An 18,212-nucleotide genomic window follows, 5' to 3' on the forward strand; every position below is an offset into this window, starting at 1 on the left:
TGCAAATGACTTGAGAGATGCAGTATAGGGCAGGCAGTGTCTGCAGACCTGAACCATGAGTGAAATAACGAATTAAAACAGGTTTGCTTTGGTTTACGAGGGTTTAATGTCCCAAAGCGACTCAGGCTATGAGGCCATAGGCCATAGTGAAGGGCTCCAGAAATTTCGACCACCTGGAATTCTTTAATGTGCACTGACATCGCATAGTACACGGGCCTCTAGAATTAGAATAGGGTGGAGTACATTTGGCAGGTGCTCTCAGGTCATGAATGGCAGCTTATCAGTGTTACTTGGAAGCTATAACAAAAAGGCTTGATCAAATTGAGGACATCACAAGTATGGAAAGGAAAATAATGGGTGCAATTTAAGAGACGGGCAGAGAGCAGAGTGGGTCAGGGAACAAGCATGAGTTTGGTTTTCCCTAGTTCAAATCAAGAAAAGGGTACAGACAGGCCATGTTATGTGAAAGGGAGAAACCGGTGGTTCCTTAATGTAATGAAGCAGATTCCGAGAGAAGGCAAGCATAGCAGGGAACGGTGGAGAGTCGGGTAGGTGGATGAGATAGGAACTTTGCTGGGCTAAGGCGGTCAGAGTTGGGGAAGGAGGGGTTGAATTGGAAGTCAGTGGGAGAGATGTCCTGCCATGGACTTACGAAGATCATGTCCCAAAAAACTAAGTTAAACCAAAGTGACATTTGGTCATCGCACTTACAATATTTTTATTTCATTGCATCACCACAATTGTATAGTATAAGGTAAAAACACGTAGTTGCATGCAAACGCTCATATGTACACATATCTACTATGAAGCGCATTTATTGGTCTACCGGGTACTGTTCTTAAAAGTGCAGTGAAGAGGAATCTAAACTCCTCTTTTTGCCGCGGGAACTCAATCTACACGTTTGAGCATTCTTAGAAACTTCAATTTATTGCCCTGTGTGGCCGATTTCCCTAATTAAATCAAATTAACGTCCGGCTCCCGCATTTTTTTTTTAAATTCTCCCCGTACGGTGGGCAGAGTCGACCAACGCGTGGAGTGCCTTTCACCCAGTCCCGTGGCAGCTTGCCGCTCTGCCATCGGAGGAGTAATACGCAGTAATCTGTGGAAGCAAATAGTCCGCGCATATTTTTATTTCTGCGGGCTTATTTTGCAGCTATATTATCTGCGAATGAAACTATTCATTCACGGAAACCTAAAAAACTACATAAACTGAAAGCAAGGCCTCCATGGAGCTGGCTGAAAGGCACTATACGCATTGGTCGACTCCGCCCATCGTACGGGGAGAATTAAAAAAATAAAGGCGGGAGCCGGACGCTAATTCGATTAATTAGGGAAATCGGCCACACAGGGCAATAAGTCAAGGTTTCTAAGAATGCTCCGAACGTGTAGATCGAGTTCCCGCGGCAAAAAGACGAGTTCAGATTCCTCTTCAGTGCACCTTTAAGGCCATGCAAAAAATGTCAAGTACAGCTCACTACACGCTGACTGGTCCTTTAACCTGACCCATCATTGCTGCAGACTACTGGCTCTTCACACAAGTCTCCCGTTATGACAAGAAACTGACAACCTGTGAACATGCAACTAGACGAGTTTTCAACCTGGGTCTCCTGCTTATTACATGTGTCTAAAGCATGCTTGTTTGAAGTTCTATTATTTGGCCTACGAAGACTTGTTTTCAACCACAGGTCAACCACAGGTTCTGGGTCCCACAGTTCAAGCGGTGCGCCATTCACATTGATGACCATAGTCTGCCACAGTGTGTCGTCCGTGAGAACATTCTTCCGAGATTCCTTAATGATGCAGAGTTCTTCAAACCCCTTGCGTGTCACCTTGCACGATGGAGAGAGGAGTGCAGCGGCAGTGAGGAACGTGCAAATGGTGGGATAGACGGAACTGAACCGAGAAACAACCGTGGCAGCGAGACTAATGAAATCTCTCCTCAAGCACTTTGCAAGACTGTTGCTAACAAACCACTTGTAGGAACACCACTCAAGGATAATGTCCGAAATGCGCTTCTCTGGCAGCAATGACTGCATCTCGCCACTTAGTTCCCTGATGGTTTCAATTCCATATGCACCAAAGTGCAGATCTGAATCAGCTGGCCAGTTATTTGGGTCCAGCACCGAGAACTTGCAGAGAGACTCTGAACACTGGTTTGCCATTTGGATCACCTGCTGCGATACACAGTGGCACACCTCACCAGCAATGATGTGGAAAGACTCAATGTCAAAATCCTGTGTGATCGCCATGCCTTGGAAAAACCCATTCCTTTCCTGCAGTTCCTGAAGCACTGGTATCAGCCGGGGGCCGAGCACGATGTGGTCAGCGATGGCTGCAGCAGTAGCCCTTAGTTCGTTGAGGACAGCATAGCAGGCTGGAGGTGAACCTGTGGTTCTTTCCTGAAATACATGCAACTCTTCAAATATCTCCCGCAGTAGGTGAACGTAGGCAATGAACACTGAGCTTTTCAGGCTTGTAAGCATTTCCGCAGCATCAGGTCTAAGTTTTCGGTCCAGGTTATGATAATTATCCTTGAGGAATGCTACGACACTGCCCCATTTTTCAAGAATGGCAGTTAGGAACTTGAGGTCGAGGACTAGCAACTGCGGCTCCGAAGAACGCGCATATTGGTCAATAGGGCTTGAAGGCGCCCATATGTCCATTGTACTTCCAGTCTTTTTCCGCAGGTCTCTAAAAAAGCAGAACAACTTGTACAGCTTGTCTGCACAACATTTGACTTGCGGATGCCTATAAAGGACTGGTTTCACAGAACTCTCAACCTTGTGTACCAAACAGTTCATGGTGTAAAGGACAGGTGCCTCTCTTCCCAGGGCCACCTGCAGGCCTCCCTCTACTTGGTGCACAGGCTGCCCGTCCGTAGTCAGGCATAATAGCTTCTCAAACGGAGACGGAAATCCGAATTTGGCAAGCATTTCGACCATTGCAAGGGCGATCCCGACTCCGTCTTCGTTTTCAACGAGCCCCAAGAATCTTGTGCGTTTAGAGCAGTCTTTGAGATACGTGACATACACTGCGTCCTTGTGGGATCCCACGACATTAGAAACATCGTCCAAGACGATTCCAAAATGTTTCGCTTGATAAATATCGGCTACGGTGTCGTTGATCATCGATGTGGCAATGTACTTCGAAAAGTCTGGCACAACATGATGGTGATTCGTGTACCGACCTTCGAGCGGCACTCCGTTCTGGATTTGTTGATTAACCAGAACGGGGAACTGAGAAAACGAAAGCTTGCTTTTCTGTATCTCGTACACGGTCTTGAAAAGGAGTTCGAATCTGGAGCGCGAGTCTTCCGGCGGCTTCTTTTTCGCCTTGAACGAATTTGCCAATTTCTTCCTCTCCGCTTCGGTTTTGTTGAGAAGGTTCCGATGAGCCGATGTCCTCTCGTGCTTTTGAATGACTGAAACTTTGAAGTTGTTCGTGCCTTCCACAAACGGCACGCATTTTTCTTGACCGAAGTAGGCTTCTCTGCACAGCACACAGTGCATAGTGTTCTTGATTTCCTCATACTGCAACCACGTATAAGTTTCTTTCCACACGTTTCGGAATTTTCTTTTACAATCTTTAGAGTTCCCATCCTTTTTCGAACGGCCCGCTGCCTTCGGCGCTTCTCTTTTCGCAACCTTCTTGTCCTGCCTCCACTCCCTGCAAATAAAAAAGAAAAGCCGCTGTTGAGATAAGCTTCCCTTTCTTCAGAGGAGTGTTTACCACATACAAAGGCGCTTGACGTTTATTTTCGATATCGAGGCTCTTGCTTCGATATAAAACGCTCGCTCAGTTGCACCTAACATGCGGGAGCGCAACCGAAAGTTTACGACGCTTCAAAATGCACGCGTCGCGCCCAGCCTCATCAAACAACACGTGCAGAAGAATAGAGACTTCTACTCGCCTACAAATGCTGCTCATTCTGAAAGGGTCACCACTTATCCATTATTTCCAGAGCGATAACAATGCTCATGTGATTGCATTTCGAAACTGTTCAAATGTTTGTAGCCACCGCAATGCGGTAAACAATGAGAACTTGAGATCTTCCAAATAGTTTAGTTAATCGTTTAACTAATCGCACACAAACACACAAAGCTCGCCGCCAGCGCTTTGCCCTTGCGATGTTTTCTTTCAGGGTATTCGGCGGCCAACGCGTAGACAGCCTAGAGGGCGTTACTCAAAACAGAAAAAGAAGAATGTTTTAGTCTTCGTTTGAATATCGCTAAATTAAAAGTTCTGTTTTAGTAAAAATTTTATGCAGCTGAATATTGTTATATTTATTATTAAAACAAGAATTAATACTGAAACCTTGCGCAAATTTTAGTAGGGCTCCGATTTGGCAAAACAGCCGCACCGACATCACGATGCTCTTGCGTTGTCATAGCAACAAATTTGTTTGTGCCTGTGCGCCCGCGAACGCGTAAATAGTTGTGTTTTATTCCTCTAACTACAGTTATACTTCAAAAAAACCTCAAGTATTGAAGTCAAGCATTTTCCTACTTGCACCTAATGACGTAAATAATCTCTCCGGCTTACAGAACAGAGCGTGGCTCACTGCCATCGAAACTGAAAAGTTCGCCAAGTTTCAAAACAGTCGAAATGGCCGACACCGTGGCTGTGTGGGAAGTTCCTCTCAGTGACAAAATATACAAGATAGAATTCGAACATGGAACGACGACAGGTAAAAGAGTAATTAAAGTGGACGGGAAGGTGAGTCGCATACTGCTTATTGGCAGGTAGCTTCGGGTGCTAACTTCTCGTTCGCTGGACGCAGGAGGTCGTGCGACACGACTGGATGTTCAAGCTTGTGGGTTCGGAACCATTTGAAGTAGGCCGCGCAAAGTGCATGGTGGTAATCAGAGCGTTGAGTGGATTCACGTACGAGTACTCGCTCATCGTGGACGGCAAGCAAATCGATAAATTTAGAGAAAGACAGTCTAAAATACTGAACACTTGGGTAGTGAACCTCCTGGACCAGCCGACAAGAGTTGTTCTTGGTGAGCACTTATTTTGCACTCTTAGTATGCTGTCGCGAAAAGCATAAGTGCGACAAAGACGAGAGAGACATGGCAACTTACCTGATCCTTGACCTTCGCATTTTTTCTTCCGATGCAGAGAAAGACACATTGGACGTTTATGTCAATGGCGAAAAGGTTGACGTTGCGGTAAGCTTGATGTTCATAATCTCTTTGTACCCTTAAACGAAGTTTTGCATCTTAAACAAAGAACCTTTTTTTCTTCCAGCCAGAATTTGTAGACGGTGGAACTGAGACTCATTTCCAGGTGGGGCCGTATCAGGCGTACATCACAGCAGCAAGCAGTGGAAGCAAAAAAGAAGGAATCCGGCACACGCTAGTCGTTGAAGGGAATGTGATTGCCAGCAGCTCTGAGTAGATTGCGCTTACTTAGGTGGGAACAGAAGTCTCGAAAAGGCTACTGGTATGCCCAGCAGGTTGGAATGATAAGGAGTCCTTTACACTGTTGAACTACTTGTTATATGTTGATGTTGTCAACTACAATGTTGAATGCCCCAGCAACAGCATTGCCACTACATTGGCTTCTTAATGTCCAGTGGAACAGACCACATCTCTAAGGTACTTCAAATAACAGATGGCATCAAAGTAAAGCATTCAGCTGTTGCAAGTACAAAGCATGCTGAAAAACTTGCTAGTGTTAACTTTGTATGCAATAAACTGCACTGAAACGAGATTTCACACCAGTGGCATGCGCATTTTTGTGTTATGAAGTGGATAAAAAAAAAATAAACTTAAAAATAATTTATTCCATCTGTACAAGACTCAACTTACTGCCTTACTTTGTTATGAGACAGTGCTCATGAAGACAGAATTTTTGCACTTAAGTAATTTAGCCGTTCTTTAGAGGCTGGTCTTGTCTTCTGCAGTGTGTCATAGCTCAGTTCTATGACGGTATAGCCTAGTGTTCTAAGCAGCCGCATTTTTGTTGCATGATTTCCTGTTGCGTGCAAATTATCCATGCAGTAGTGCTCTGGAAGGGCGATGATCACAGCCAACCTGGTCATGAGAGAAAAAAAAAGAAGTATATACCATCACAATCTCTCAGTGTCTGTCAAAGAAAAGTTCAACAAATAATGTCTTTCACCAAGCACAAACTGGGTGACTGTGAATGATATGAGCACATGACATACAAGATTTACCATTACATTTACCGGCACCTTCGGCATAGACATCTACAAAATTTTACAGTGAAGTGTACAGCAAGTACAGCAACCCTTTCTTTGTTCAAGTCACTCGGTGCAAAAGATTAAAGGTGCACTGAAGAAGATTCTGAACTTGTCTTTTTGCCACGGGAACTCGATCTACACGTTCCTAGCATTCTTAGAAACAGTGACTTATTGCCCTGTGTGGCCGATTTCCCCAATTAAATCGGATTAACGTCCGGCTCCCGCCTTTTTTTTTTAATTCTCCCTCGTATGGTGGGCGGAGTCGACCAACGCGTGGAGCGCCTTTCACCCAGTCCCGTGGAGGCTTTGCTTTCGCTTTATTTTGTTTTTTAGGTTTCCATGAATAAATAGTTTCATTTGCAGATAATATAGCCGCAAAATAAGCCTGAAGAAATAAAAATACGCGCGGACTATTTGCTACTACGGACTACTGCGTATTACTCCGCCGATGGCAGAGCGGCAAGCCGCCACGGGACAGGATGAAAGGCGCTCCACGTGTTGGTCGACTCAGCCCACCGTACGAGGGAGAATTAAAAAAAAAAGGCTGAAGCTGGACGTTAATTCGATTTAATTAGGTAAATCGGCCACACAGGGCAATAAATCGAAGTTTCTAAGAAAGCTCGGAACGTGTAGATCGAGTTCCCGCAGCAAAAAGACAAGTTCAGATTCCTCTTCAGTGCACCTTTAAGTAGCACAGCAATCATTATGTATCATTTACATACACATTTGACAGGAGTAAAGATAACGTGCTGCTTTAGCTCACCAAATCAGCAAAAGATAAGGCATAGCCAAGTATGCAGATTACAGGTAAATGCACTGTGATGTATATTTAAACAAAACTCAGATAGATGGAACATTCCACTACACACAAAAGTACCATGGCACTACTAACATGAAGCAACCAACGTTTTTAAACGCAGAATGCATTTAACCCCAAGCGGACTTTGACAAGCCACGCTTGACGCAAGTAGACAGTAACTCATCATCTGTTTTCTGGTGTTCTTTGTCCAGTTTAAGGCGAGTGGGCGAGCCCACACAGATATTTATTCGCCACTTCTCTGAAGAAACCCTTCCTTTTCATTTTATTGTTATTTTGCAATACATGTTTTCAAAGAACAGAAATGTACCAAATAAGGACTGCTGTATCCGCAAAAAAAAAAAAAAGCTTTACGCTGTTTTTCGTGCTTTGTACAAAGCTTATTACCATTTTTTGAAATACTGCTTTGGTACGAATTTTGAAGGAAAAAAAAAAAGAGTGTTAGGAAGTTAAAGGCTGCTCCCCGAGGTTTTTTGTTCACACGTTTTGAACCGAAAATTTTCAAAAATGTTTCCACTCTGAAGCCCTACAAGGAATGGACAAATGCACCTATGAGTATATAACTGATTTGGCTATAAAGTTCAGCCTTATCACTATCTAATGAAGCAGTTTGTGAGTCGCTAATTACACTCGGATTACTTTGCCAGGCAAATTAAGACATAGCAGTACAAGTTACATGATAAGTTGCACTTGCTTCCTCCTCTCCCGTCCTCCTTTCTCTCTTATCTCCTTGCTCGGTGGTTACAGGAGTGACCACATTATGGGGAACTGCGGTTTTGTGCTGTTGCAGACACTTGCATCACAGCTGTGGGCTTGTGCCATACCTATCTAAGTACTGTATTTTTCGGTGTATAAGACGCACGCTTGTATAAGACGCACCCGCCATATATGCAGGCTGTTATTGAAAAAGTTGGTATATAAGAGGCACCCCAATTTACCCAGTTAGGCTAATGAGGATCAATTAAACACGCTTGCACGACCATCACGAAATTCACCGTACCTGTGAGAAATTCTTAAGCAATTATAAAGTGGTCGAAAAAGGCAACACTCACGCCATTCCCACCCACGTTTAAGAAAAAAGAAAGAAAAAACGAAAAAACTCTCCCATATGTCCAGAAGAACATTGTATTTCTACTTAAAACCTTGGAAGTCTTCACCTTCGGATGCGCTATCAAAAAGTTCACCCATTTCTGGAGGCAACGCGACTGAAACATTCTCTTCGCACTACGTACATGGAGCAAACAAAGTTGCAAAGGGTGGTTAAAAAAAGAACGCCAGCTTGTCCTGGCTTGTCTTGACAATGGCGAGAAGCGTGATTGTCGTCATCTTTTGGCATTTCACATTACTTTTGCTTGGGGGCTTCCAAAACGGTCGTGTGTTTGTGATCCCGGAAGTCGTCATCCCCGCCGTTTCATGATAAAGTTCACCTAACAAAAGTTGCGCACGGCGGTCCCCGTACTGAAGTATTAACCGTGTTACAACCCCATCATTGGTAGTGATATTTTTTCGGTAAAAAAAGCTTAAAAATGAACCTGAGTAATTTCTGAACTCGCAAATAAAACGAAAAATTTGCATATAAGATGCACCCTTGTATAGGACGCACCAGCAAGATTTTTGAAAAAAAGCCGCGTCTTATACACTGGAAAATACGGTATACTGTAGGTTCCTAGCAGCGTGTAATGCATGCTTGGTTCTTCCTCATTCTCTCCTGTCTTACTCTGCCCAGTCGACTTTTTATAAAGGGACGTTAAGGATAAAGTGAGGCCTACCTGTGAGGTCCGCCGTTGATAAATTACAGCATTCTAATGCCAAAACACTTCTTTAACTGAAAACAGATTTTATAACCTAGAAAAGCTAAAAAAGAAATTAAATACCATTATGCCTTTTTAATAGGGACACTTTGGTTTGGTCCCCAAGCAAAACTGCCCATAAAATGAGTCGTCCGTAATCACAATCCTAAAGAAAAACCCTTAAATATAATGCGGTGCAGTTTGAAGCTTCCTAGTAGTCTATAACTGTTCACATCACGCGAAACGGTAGTACAAATCTGTAACCAATTGATTGATAGCAGGTAAAAGCATCTTTCAACGTCTCAGAGGCTGAGTCTCCTGAGAGAGCTTCTTTCATATCCATTCACGAAATACAGCGAATGAAAAGGCGCACTGACTGTGCACATTTACACTGTAATGCATGGAACCCCATTACAAAAAAGGGCTGTCAATAAGGTATATGCACTTTTGCACTGGCTTTGGCTCCTGCTCTGCATTCAAAACACTTTAAAGGAACCATTTGCTTGGGGTAGCTGAGCTTTTGTTCTGATCACTGCCTATATTGACAAAACAAGAATACAAGGGCCTCAATAGCTCTGTTCATTTTCACCCTGCCCATTGTCCGGACTGCGAGTTTCCATATTAAAGAGGAGGAAATGCGTTAAAAAAGTTAGGTCCCCAGAAAAACTGTCCTTAAAACCAGCCGTCTGTATTAACGGGGCAAGACAGTACAGGTGTCACCACTGCCGGTCATTTCCACAAGCAAAATGCAGTTAGTAAAAGACTGTTTTTGTGCATGGATCGATGATGCTAGGCTATGCCACAATTCACCTCCAGATGCTGGTCACGGAGCCCTTTTCGGGCTTGGTGCCACAAGTTTGAATCAAGTGGGAAAAATATTTTTAAATCCAATTTTTTCACCAATAAATGCCTCTTTTGCTGCTGGACAAAGACGAACGTAGCCGGAAAGAGCCACAAAATCGATTTTTAGTGACAGCGAAAGTTGGATAGAGTTATCCTCGGTGTCCCTCTAAGGGCGCTCCAGGAACACACCATGTGTTGATAGGTTATGTGTGAGTGTTCCGAGATTTCATCCTAACAAAATGCATTCTGCAGCAGAAAAATTCAGTGGGAGAGTAGCAGAAGCAAATTGGACTGCATATTTTTAGAAACACAACCACTGCGAAGGATTGTGATGCAAAGGAAGGGTGGAATTAAGCATGAAATGCTTAGGTTTACTGGCTCAAAATAAGATATCACACAACGAAGCTGTTTCTTAAATTATATGTCGGCCACTTTTTTGTGTCATACACTTACTGGTGACTTCCGCCAGTGCTGTCATCACCGTAAAAATGCTCATTGCCACTGAACTCTCTCTGGCAATTTCAATACACCGTTACATTTTGTCTATGCTGTTTTAGTCTTCGTAATGGTTTTTCATCAAGCGAGCGTGTTAGTCTTTGAAACAATGGTGGCATTGCTACTGGCTCTTTCACTCTCTGAATGCTTCTTTAACATTATAGCAGTCTAGTTCTCCTCTCATTCCTGGGAAGCAATGGTTTCAGTATGGAATTAAGTGCGGACAAAGCCTATGAACAGAATATTTTGCCTTGCTACTTTCTGCAGTAATACACAACTAAAGTAATTCATGTCCGTGTGCAATGGACCCAGCAAAATGTATGTTCATAAATCATTTGCAAAGGAATGTCTTGATGCACAGTAAAAAAATACAGCACATGAATGTTCGCATTAAATTTGGCCCAATAGTAGATGCAAAGTACACAATTATCATGCGTTCAAGATTCGCCGTTAACTAAATAGCTGGTCACTCAGTCTGTGCTGATATCTCCTTCCTTCATTATGTTACATGAAATGTACATGGCAACTTCGTCGAGGCACTTGAATGCTTTAATGACCTCACAAATTAGCGGATTACCTACCAATCAGTGAATCAAGATTTCAAGCCTAATTTGCACTGAATGGAATAAATCTCTCCGGCTCAACTGTCTATACCCAACAACACATCATTTTCCCAAGTGAAATATTAGTAAATTTTGGCAAAATTCTACAAAAACTCACCCTGAACTTTCCATGAAACCACCCATAAACATTTCATGCTGAGAAATTGTACCAGTCAACATTCCAACTCACCGCTTGTCTACACCACTCACAGCGTCCGCGGCCATTGGCTTTCCTTGCTTGTTGAGCTTCACAACGTAGTCTGAAAACAAGCGAAATGTGCTCATTTAGGAGTGACTGTTTTGCAGACGTGCTGTTCATTCAAAAGTAGCAGTTACTTCTAAACTGGACTTGTTACTGCATCTGCCCAGTGCAAACTCCTTCTGCACTAATTATACATGCATTTTGCTCTTTGCAATGGCAGCAATGGTACGCTAAAATATTTTAGTTCCTCGACAGTCTGTTCACGACAAGCCAGAAGCTACTCACCTATTATGTACATATCTGAGAGAGGCAGCCTTGGCTGCACCACAGAGAAGCTGAAATTCCCTTCACCTCCCACAACTGATTCCATGTCATCTTGCATCGAGCACATGAGGCGAAGCAGCCTTCCATCTGGAAGTGGTTGAAATATGAATTAATTCCATTCACTCATGCTGCTGTAAATTCCCTTCATATATATGGTTTCATCACAGCATAAAATGCCGAAGCAGTGGTTGCTTTGAGCCACCCGATTTTTCTGTTTTCATGCCTTGATTTTGGTATGGCAGTCAAGTATGCCAAGTGAACATGAACCCTTGAACACAAGTCCTCCCATGTAAACCACAAGGACTCAGTGTGAACCCACCGGTAATGATAAAATGCACTCTCTCTTCACAAGTGAGCATGATAATGAGGTACTATTATGACAGCATTTACACCTTTTCGAGCATGCCGACTTTGACATCACATTTTTCAGCCATATCAAAAGTTTATTACAGAATTATCACCTAAAAAGCAGTGAAGAATTCTTTCTTAACAGGAGAGAAAAGAGGGGTACAGGTGGACAGATACACAAAAGTGCACTTACCTCTCCTAATGCTTTTTGAGGAGTAGTCCCTTGGCAAATATGGGCCATGATACTGCTTGCATTCCAAGGTCAATGCAGAGTCCAGAAACTTCAATTTCTGGTGTGTTCTTCGCAGTTCGTTTTGTTCCAGGCTTCCTACAGAATGCAAATGTTAAACTCTTATTGCACAAAACACGTGGCTAGGGACCAAATGCAGTTGCCAAGTCAAAAGTGCATGGCACAAGTGACTAAAATTTGTCAAGGCGGCACAGTAGCTCAGGCATCCTCTACTACGGAGCAAAAACGCTTGTGTGCTGCGTGATGCAAGCGCAGCAAAAAACACCAGACAATCAAAATTATGCTGGATTTCTCCACTACGGTCTCTCTCATGAGCAGCTGCAGAAGATCAAAATTCACGTGCCCTAGCACTGCTTACTAAAGGGCTTTCACAAATAATCAATGTCTTTATGGCAAAACAGAATGAAAAATAAATTCTCTGATGCAACTCAGATGTGTAAGTTTCAGTGAAAACAAACACAGCCATTCAGGTAGCCTCGCAAATATTCAGGCACCCACAAAAAGAAAACTGCCACTGCCAGGGCTACTTTTGATTCAGTTTTAAGGTTACGTCAGTGACTCGAGAAAACTGAGATTTTTTGTGCGTTCACTAAAATAATCAAAATGATCTATACCTCTCATTTCCAAAAAATAAAGGTCTATGTGCTTAAAATCATGCAAGAAATCATAAGAATGTGATTGCGGCCACTATACATAATGGAGCGGGAAGCTTTAGGACATAACCCGTCTAGACCAGCATACAGGTTTCATATAGTCTCTCAGCTGTCACGCAATGCTATGCAAGGTGAAAAACACGAAAAAAAAAACAATCTTTCGCAGATCAAGAGTAGCTCAACAAAATCCAACCCGAAATAAGATATGTTAGAATGCCTACCACTTTTATCACGGAGAACAGGTCTATGAATTAATAAAACTTGCACATGTTAGTCTCAGTTGCTTGTCCCCCAATATGTTCAACAGAGTTAGCAATAAAACTCTTTGCAAATGTCAGAAAATGCTTCAAATCAAAGCTGCCTAACTAGTTGATTTAGATGATGATGCATCTGAAAATGAAAATGTGACAAAGCTATCCTTTTTTAAGAGAAGGCTAGATTTACCATTTGGCGTTTGATACACCCTGACATGTACGGGAATTAACACCCTTTGTGCTTATCATCTGCAAATAAAGCGAAAGCGAACATACAATTGACAACTTGCAGAATTGCAGGAAAGCTGACTTACAAGAAGATATTGTCGGACCAAAAACTCTCATTCACAAACGGCATACTCACATTCTTTTTTAAAAAGGAAAAAAGGGAGATGACTCTTAAACTTAAGACAAAGTTGTCAGAAGGACACAATAGAGCCACCAAAAAAGCTTTCCAGTAAATCTAAAATTTCTGCTGACTCTAGGGTGCAATGATGCCATCCCCTCACCAGCACCGGTCTCTAGCTTATCCACAATAAATACTCATACCCTCCCCTTCTGTGTTCAGAGCAAGGTGCGAACACCAGCAGCAAGTTACGACAGGTACTTGTGAAGGGAATGCACCAAGGTACCCTTTCGATAACTGTCCTTTACACTCGATAGCAAAAGTTTGTGGCAATCGCCATGGTTCAGGCTTATGTAGATTAAGAGGCACCTCTTGCTCTGCCTTTCAAGAAAGCATACTATGAAGAATGACTGACCCATCTCCCCTCGAGCTAACCCCTTTTGTGGGCAAAGCAGGAACTGAAAATGTAGTTTGTGAATGAGGGTTTTTTGTTAGAAAATATCTTCCTGTAAGTCAGCTTTCCTGTAATTCAGATAGCTGTCAATTTTCGAAGCTTTAGGACAAATTTTACTAGGCTATTTTTTCTTTATCCTTATGCCCCGCAAAAACATAACCGTGGTAACCTTATACTAGGCCTCCAAAACTCAGCATATATATCTCATTCCTTTCCGCTTTCTCAAAATTTCAAGGACAGAATGGCGGTACATCCCTTTCCGCTTTCTCATGTGATTTACAATTAAAAAATCGGGAATTTCAAAGACAGAATGACAATATTTACTGACCGTTCATCTTGTCGAGAAAGTGAGGGCTGAACACCTTCTTGACGAAGTTCAGCGGGTACCTCTGTAGATAGAAGCAAGCGACCAGCATGTCGACAAGCTGGTTTGATGGGATGTGGCTGAATTTTTCTCGGAGGAGCCATTCCAATGAGCCGAAGAACTCCATTGCATTCCTTGGAACAATGTTGAGGTAGCCAAGAGCCCGGACCATGTTCACGGCAGCGGGAAGAGATACCACCTTTTGTGCATGCACACAAAAGAAATAAAAAACAAACCTGTGTCACTACAACCATTCACTAAGAAATTAAGTTTGTTCTTAACAGTTCATTACAAACTCAGGGCGAAATTAAGAAAATCAAGCTCAGCGCTGCATTTAGTGGTATGCTACAATTAACTAGAAAAAAAAGATATGGTTTTAAAAGTTTCAGTGTACTTTACTTTTGTAGGTAACATTTGAGTATATCAGTGGCCACATCCCTACTTGCCAACATTACAAATGATTGTGCCTCCATCCAGAAAGAGAGCACAGATTGCACACCTCCCACGCACAGAATATACCACTAAATCTTGGCAGGCTGCAGCAATGAATAGTGCTACAACTTCATAAGCACTGCATACTGCAAATTCGTTCTTTTTATTTTGCAATCACTGCAAAAGACCAAATGCATGGAATGTTTTCTGCCCAGGAAGACACGTATATATGCTTCTGCCAGCTAAATCACAGGCTCATTGGCAACCAAATTTTGCGTCAAATGGAAATCTCTGGTTGGTTTTGTTCAACACCATGTATATAAGCAGTGCTGCTGTTTATTGCAAGAAATAAATAAAATTATGGCCACTGTCTGCAGCAACACTCAGCCAAAAAAGCAGAATATTATTTTCGCAGACAACATCTTTCTTGGATTTATTTTGCAAAGAACAGGCAAAAGCTGTGTCCAAATGCAGAATTAAAAAAACCAACCACTGATTGAAATATGACGTGCAAAATGTAGGCATGAAAGAGCCACCTATCATGGTTGGTTTATAGTTTATGGGGTTTAACGTCCCAAAGCGACTCAGGCTAAATATCAAGCTGGGCAAAGCATTATCACCTGTCTCTCTGAACAATGTGACTTTCGAAATGTCCTCCCACTTCTACAAAAACAGATACATTGAAACAGCAAGTTAATTACAGAATTTCACTCGTTACACTTTCAAACCGCTTGTGCTGAAAGGTACAGCAATGAGAAAACACGTAACTGTTGTCATCACCCTGGTTACAACCACTACTGGACACGGGCCTCTACCAGTTGATGTCCAATTAGTCGTGTCCTCTCTAATTTCTTCATCTCATCTCCCTAGTGTCCCCTGCTGTTTTCCTTTTCTAGGAATCCACTCCACTGGTCGCAATGAACCACTTGTTAAAATCTGTTTTCCACATTACACGTCTCGCCTATGCCCATCCTCTCTTCTTGATTTGTGCAGGATATCATCAACTCAAGCTTGCTTCCTAGCTAACATTGCTGTCTTCCTGTTTTCTAAAGCCACTCCAATGAAAATGTATATCATGAAGAAAGTGAAACCCATACAGAGCACATACAAGGGCATCACAAGTAATGCACGACAAAAGCTTCGAGGACTCCTGTGCCCGATGTTATTTTTTGTGTTGCTCCACATGCAAATAGTGGAACACGACAAGGATTTAAATGTGTTGCACCCTTTACGAAACACAATACCTATAAATGACTGACCAAGTGAACAGTAAATTTGGTGCCTGATAATGAATTTTGCACGGTAACCTAGCCAATAGAACTTGCATTCAAAGCAAGCCACTGATTTTACATGAATTGCAGAAGAGAAAAAGTTTGCTACTAGTGCATTGGATATTGTACACTTTCATACTACAAAATTATTCGCCCAAAAAAAGATGTTAAACGTAGCAAAGCTTTAAGAATAGCGCTATCTTCATAGGAACTTCTCTATTTGTGATTAGATGCTTTTCAACTTTCTGGGTGAAACCTTTTGCCTCTCTAGTGATTCAAAGGCATATTGGTTAGTTTAAACTGAATGTTGACTTCAGTAAGTAATATGTACTCCTATGTGCTAAGCATAGCTGCCAGCAATACCGAAGCACCCTTATTGTGAAACTAATGCCATAATTTCCAGACTATAGTCCACACCCAACATATAATTTGCTTGGTTTAATTTATTGGAGTTTAACGTCCCAAAGCAACTAAGGCTATGAGGGATGCCGTAGTGAAGGGCTCCGGAAATTTCGACCACCTGGGGTTCTTTAACGTGCACTGACATCGCACAGCACACGGGCCTCTAGAATTTCGCCTTCATCGAAATTCAGCCGCCGCGGCCGGGATCGAACCCGCGTCTTTCGGGCTAGCAGCCGAGCGCCGTAACCACTTCGCCACCGCGGCGGGGCGGTATAATTTGCAGCCCTCAATTGTGCCTTAGAAGAAACTTTTTTTTTTACAAGATTGCCTGCACATGGTCTGTAGTCTGCAGAGCCCAGCTGCAGGAATCTAATAATTGCATCAGTCTGCAGAAAAGTATAGTGTGGTCAATGCCCTTCGTGTTAGAAGCATTGAGTCTGTTTTTCTACATGCGTATACTCAATATATTCCATCCTCCATTTCATCGGATTGAAAGAAAAAATCATGATACTGAGAATCACGTTGGACAGGATATGGTATGATGAGCAATTTTAAAAATGAAAATACTTTATAGTCCGCAAACCTCAAAATATGAACTTTTAAGCATGCACAGTCCATGGATTGTAAACCAGAAATTACGGTACTTGCTAGCACTTTCTAACTCTCGGTACCTTACGGCTAATGACAGCATGAGCACTTAGCCGGCTAATGCACATTATCTGATATTTTCTTTCTCCCATGAATGTCTTCTCCAGCTCCTGCGCACCTTGTGATTGGCCACAAAATAGTCCGACACCGAGTTGAACACGGGCTCACTCCTCCAGCGGAATGCCTGGCAGTAGAGAGCCAATGCATCCATAGTCTCTTCGGTGCTAGCAGAGCCCTTGATGCGAACGTAGCGCTCGACCGCCTTTGAAGAGTTTGCATCCAGGTAGCGCAAGTCCTGCAGGCAGCGCACCATGCTGCTGAATTCCTTTTCAGGAATGATGTGCAAATTCAGGTTCATCCACTTTGTCAGGCTCAGCAGCAGGGTCTGCGGCACCAACTTCAGCCGCGTGAGCACGCTCAAGATGTAAGCTACATCTTCAGCGCCAAAAGATAGCACGTTTTTTGTGGTGTTACGTGCTACAGCCCGTAGCACGATACTTTGCGAGCTCTTGAAGTAAGGCAGGAGGCTGTAGAGCTTCAGGACATCCTCTTTCTCCATGTCTACCGCCTGTGTGACGATACTCTGCCAGAAGTGATCCACTGTGTTGAGGTACTGGCTACCGCAGCTGACTAATAGTAAAGTAGCTTCCAAAATATCGGGAAGCCTTATGGTGCCGTCGCATATACGGCTGAGTATAACATTAACAAAGGTATCTACGTAGCGTTTCCGGTCTTCTTCGCTGTAGCGATGCCTGACAACACATCTGAGGCCGTCTAGTATCACCTCGGAACTGCCGGCTGTCGTAATAAGGTTACACAGTTCACCGATCACCAAAGAAACTCCGTCAGGGCCTTGAGACTTTGATCGCTTCGGTCGAGCATCAGGCCCGATATCTCTCACTTGTAACAGCTTGTCCAGGGCCTCAACACCAATAGCCGGCGTCAGGTCTTTAGGATCAACCTTTCTCAAGGCGACATAAACATCTTTGATTGAAGCACACTTTTTGATAATAGCAGACACTTTAGGTGAGGCGCCTGCCCTTGTTGCTCCCGGCTGTTCATTTAATCTTCTGTGAACAGGTCGATCGCTGTCAAGCAGCGACTCTGCGGTGGCCTTCTTGATGAGAACAGGCAGTTCCTCTATGCTCACACCGTCCTGAAGTATAATGGTTGACTTCGTGACACGATCGGCGTCATTCCTCGATGAGTAATTCCGAAGAGAGAACAGCGATCCAAAATGCGTTCGCTGCAGCTGTGCGCAGTTTCGTTCCGAGCACTGCAAATACAAGTTGGTTGCGTAGGTACGGATACCGTTATGAGATGTTACAGTACGTGTCCCTAACTGACGCCACACAGCATGATTTAGGCAGCGAACTCTGCTCCGTGTAGTCGCAGTCAAAGACATCGTACTGATCATCGCGCAGAATTTTGATAGCGGTCACAACATTGCGTGTTCTGCTCAAACCATGGCTCAAACCGCTCAAACTAACTTCGCAATGCAGGCTGCCA

At 43.2% G+C, this 18,212-nt stretch overlaps 3 protein-coding genes across 3 annotated transcripts; 1 reads left to right on the forward strand and 2 right to left on the reverse strand.

The window, feature by feature from the left end:
- Positions 1–1,323: 1,323 nt before the first annotated feature.
- On the reverse strand, positions 1,324–4,164 carry LOC149339403 (zinc finger protein 862-like). The gene is made up of 2 exons (XM_089548193.1): positions 3,911–4,164; positions 1,324–3,666 (listed from the first exon to the last, which is right to left on the reverse strand). Exons 1-2 carry the CDS (start codon positions 3,925–3,927, stop codon positions 1,494–1,496), a joined length of 2,190 nt encoding a protein of 729 aa, XP_089404319.1. The 5' UTR covers positions 3,928–4,164; the 3' UTR covers positions 1,324–1,493.
- Positions 4,165–4,355: 191 nt separating this feature from the next.
- On the forward strand, positions 4,356–5,755 carry LOC149339404 (fas apoptotic inhibitory molecule 1). Its single transcript, XM_089548195.1, has 4 exons — positions 4,356–4,716; positions 4,781–5,003; positions 5,122–5,171; positions 5,251–5,755. The coding sequence occupies exons 1-4, from the start codon at positions 4,606–4,608 to the stop codon at positions 5,398–5,400; spliced, it is 534 nt and encodes a 177-aa protein (XP_089404321.1). The 5' UTR covers positions 4,356–4,605; the 3' UTR covers positions 5,401–5,755.
- Positions 5,756–5,768: 13 nt separating this feature from the next.
- LOC149339405 (FAST kinase domain-containing protein 3, mitochondrial-like) lies at positions 5,769–18,212 on the reverse strand. The gene is made up of 6 exons (XM_089548194.1): positions 16,822–18,212; positions 13,915–14,149; positions 11,823–11,957; positions 11,243–11,368; positions 10,946–11,015; positions 5,769–6,038 (listed from the first exon to the last, which is right to left on the reverse strand). Exons 1-6 carry the CDS (start codon positions 18,118–18,120, stop codon positions 5,840–5,842), a joined length of 2,064 nt encoding a protein of 687 aa, XP_089404320.1. The 5' UTR covers positions 18,121–18,212; the 3' UTR covers positions 5,769–5,839.

The sequence above is a fragment of the Amblyomma mixtum genome, chromosome 6, assembly GCF_055824585.1.
Source record: "Amblyomma mixtum isolate Tamu chromosome 6, ASM5582458v1, whole genome shotgun sequence".
In the NCBI taxonomy this organism is placed as follows: domain Eukaryota; kingdom Metazoa; phylum Arthropoda; class Arachnida; order Ixodida; family Ixodidae; genus Amblyomma; species Amblyomma mixtum.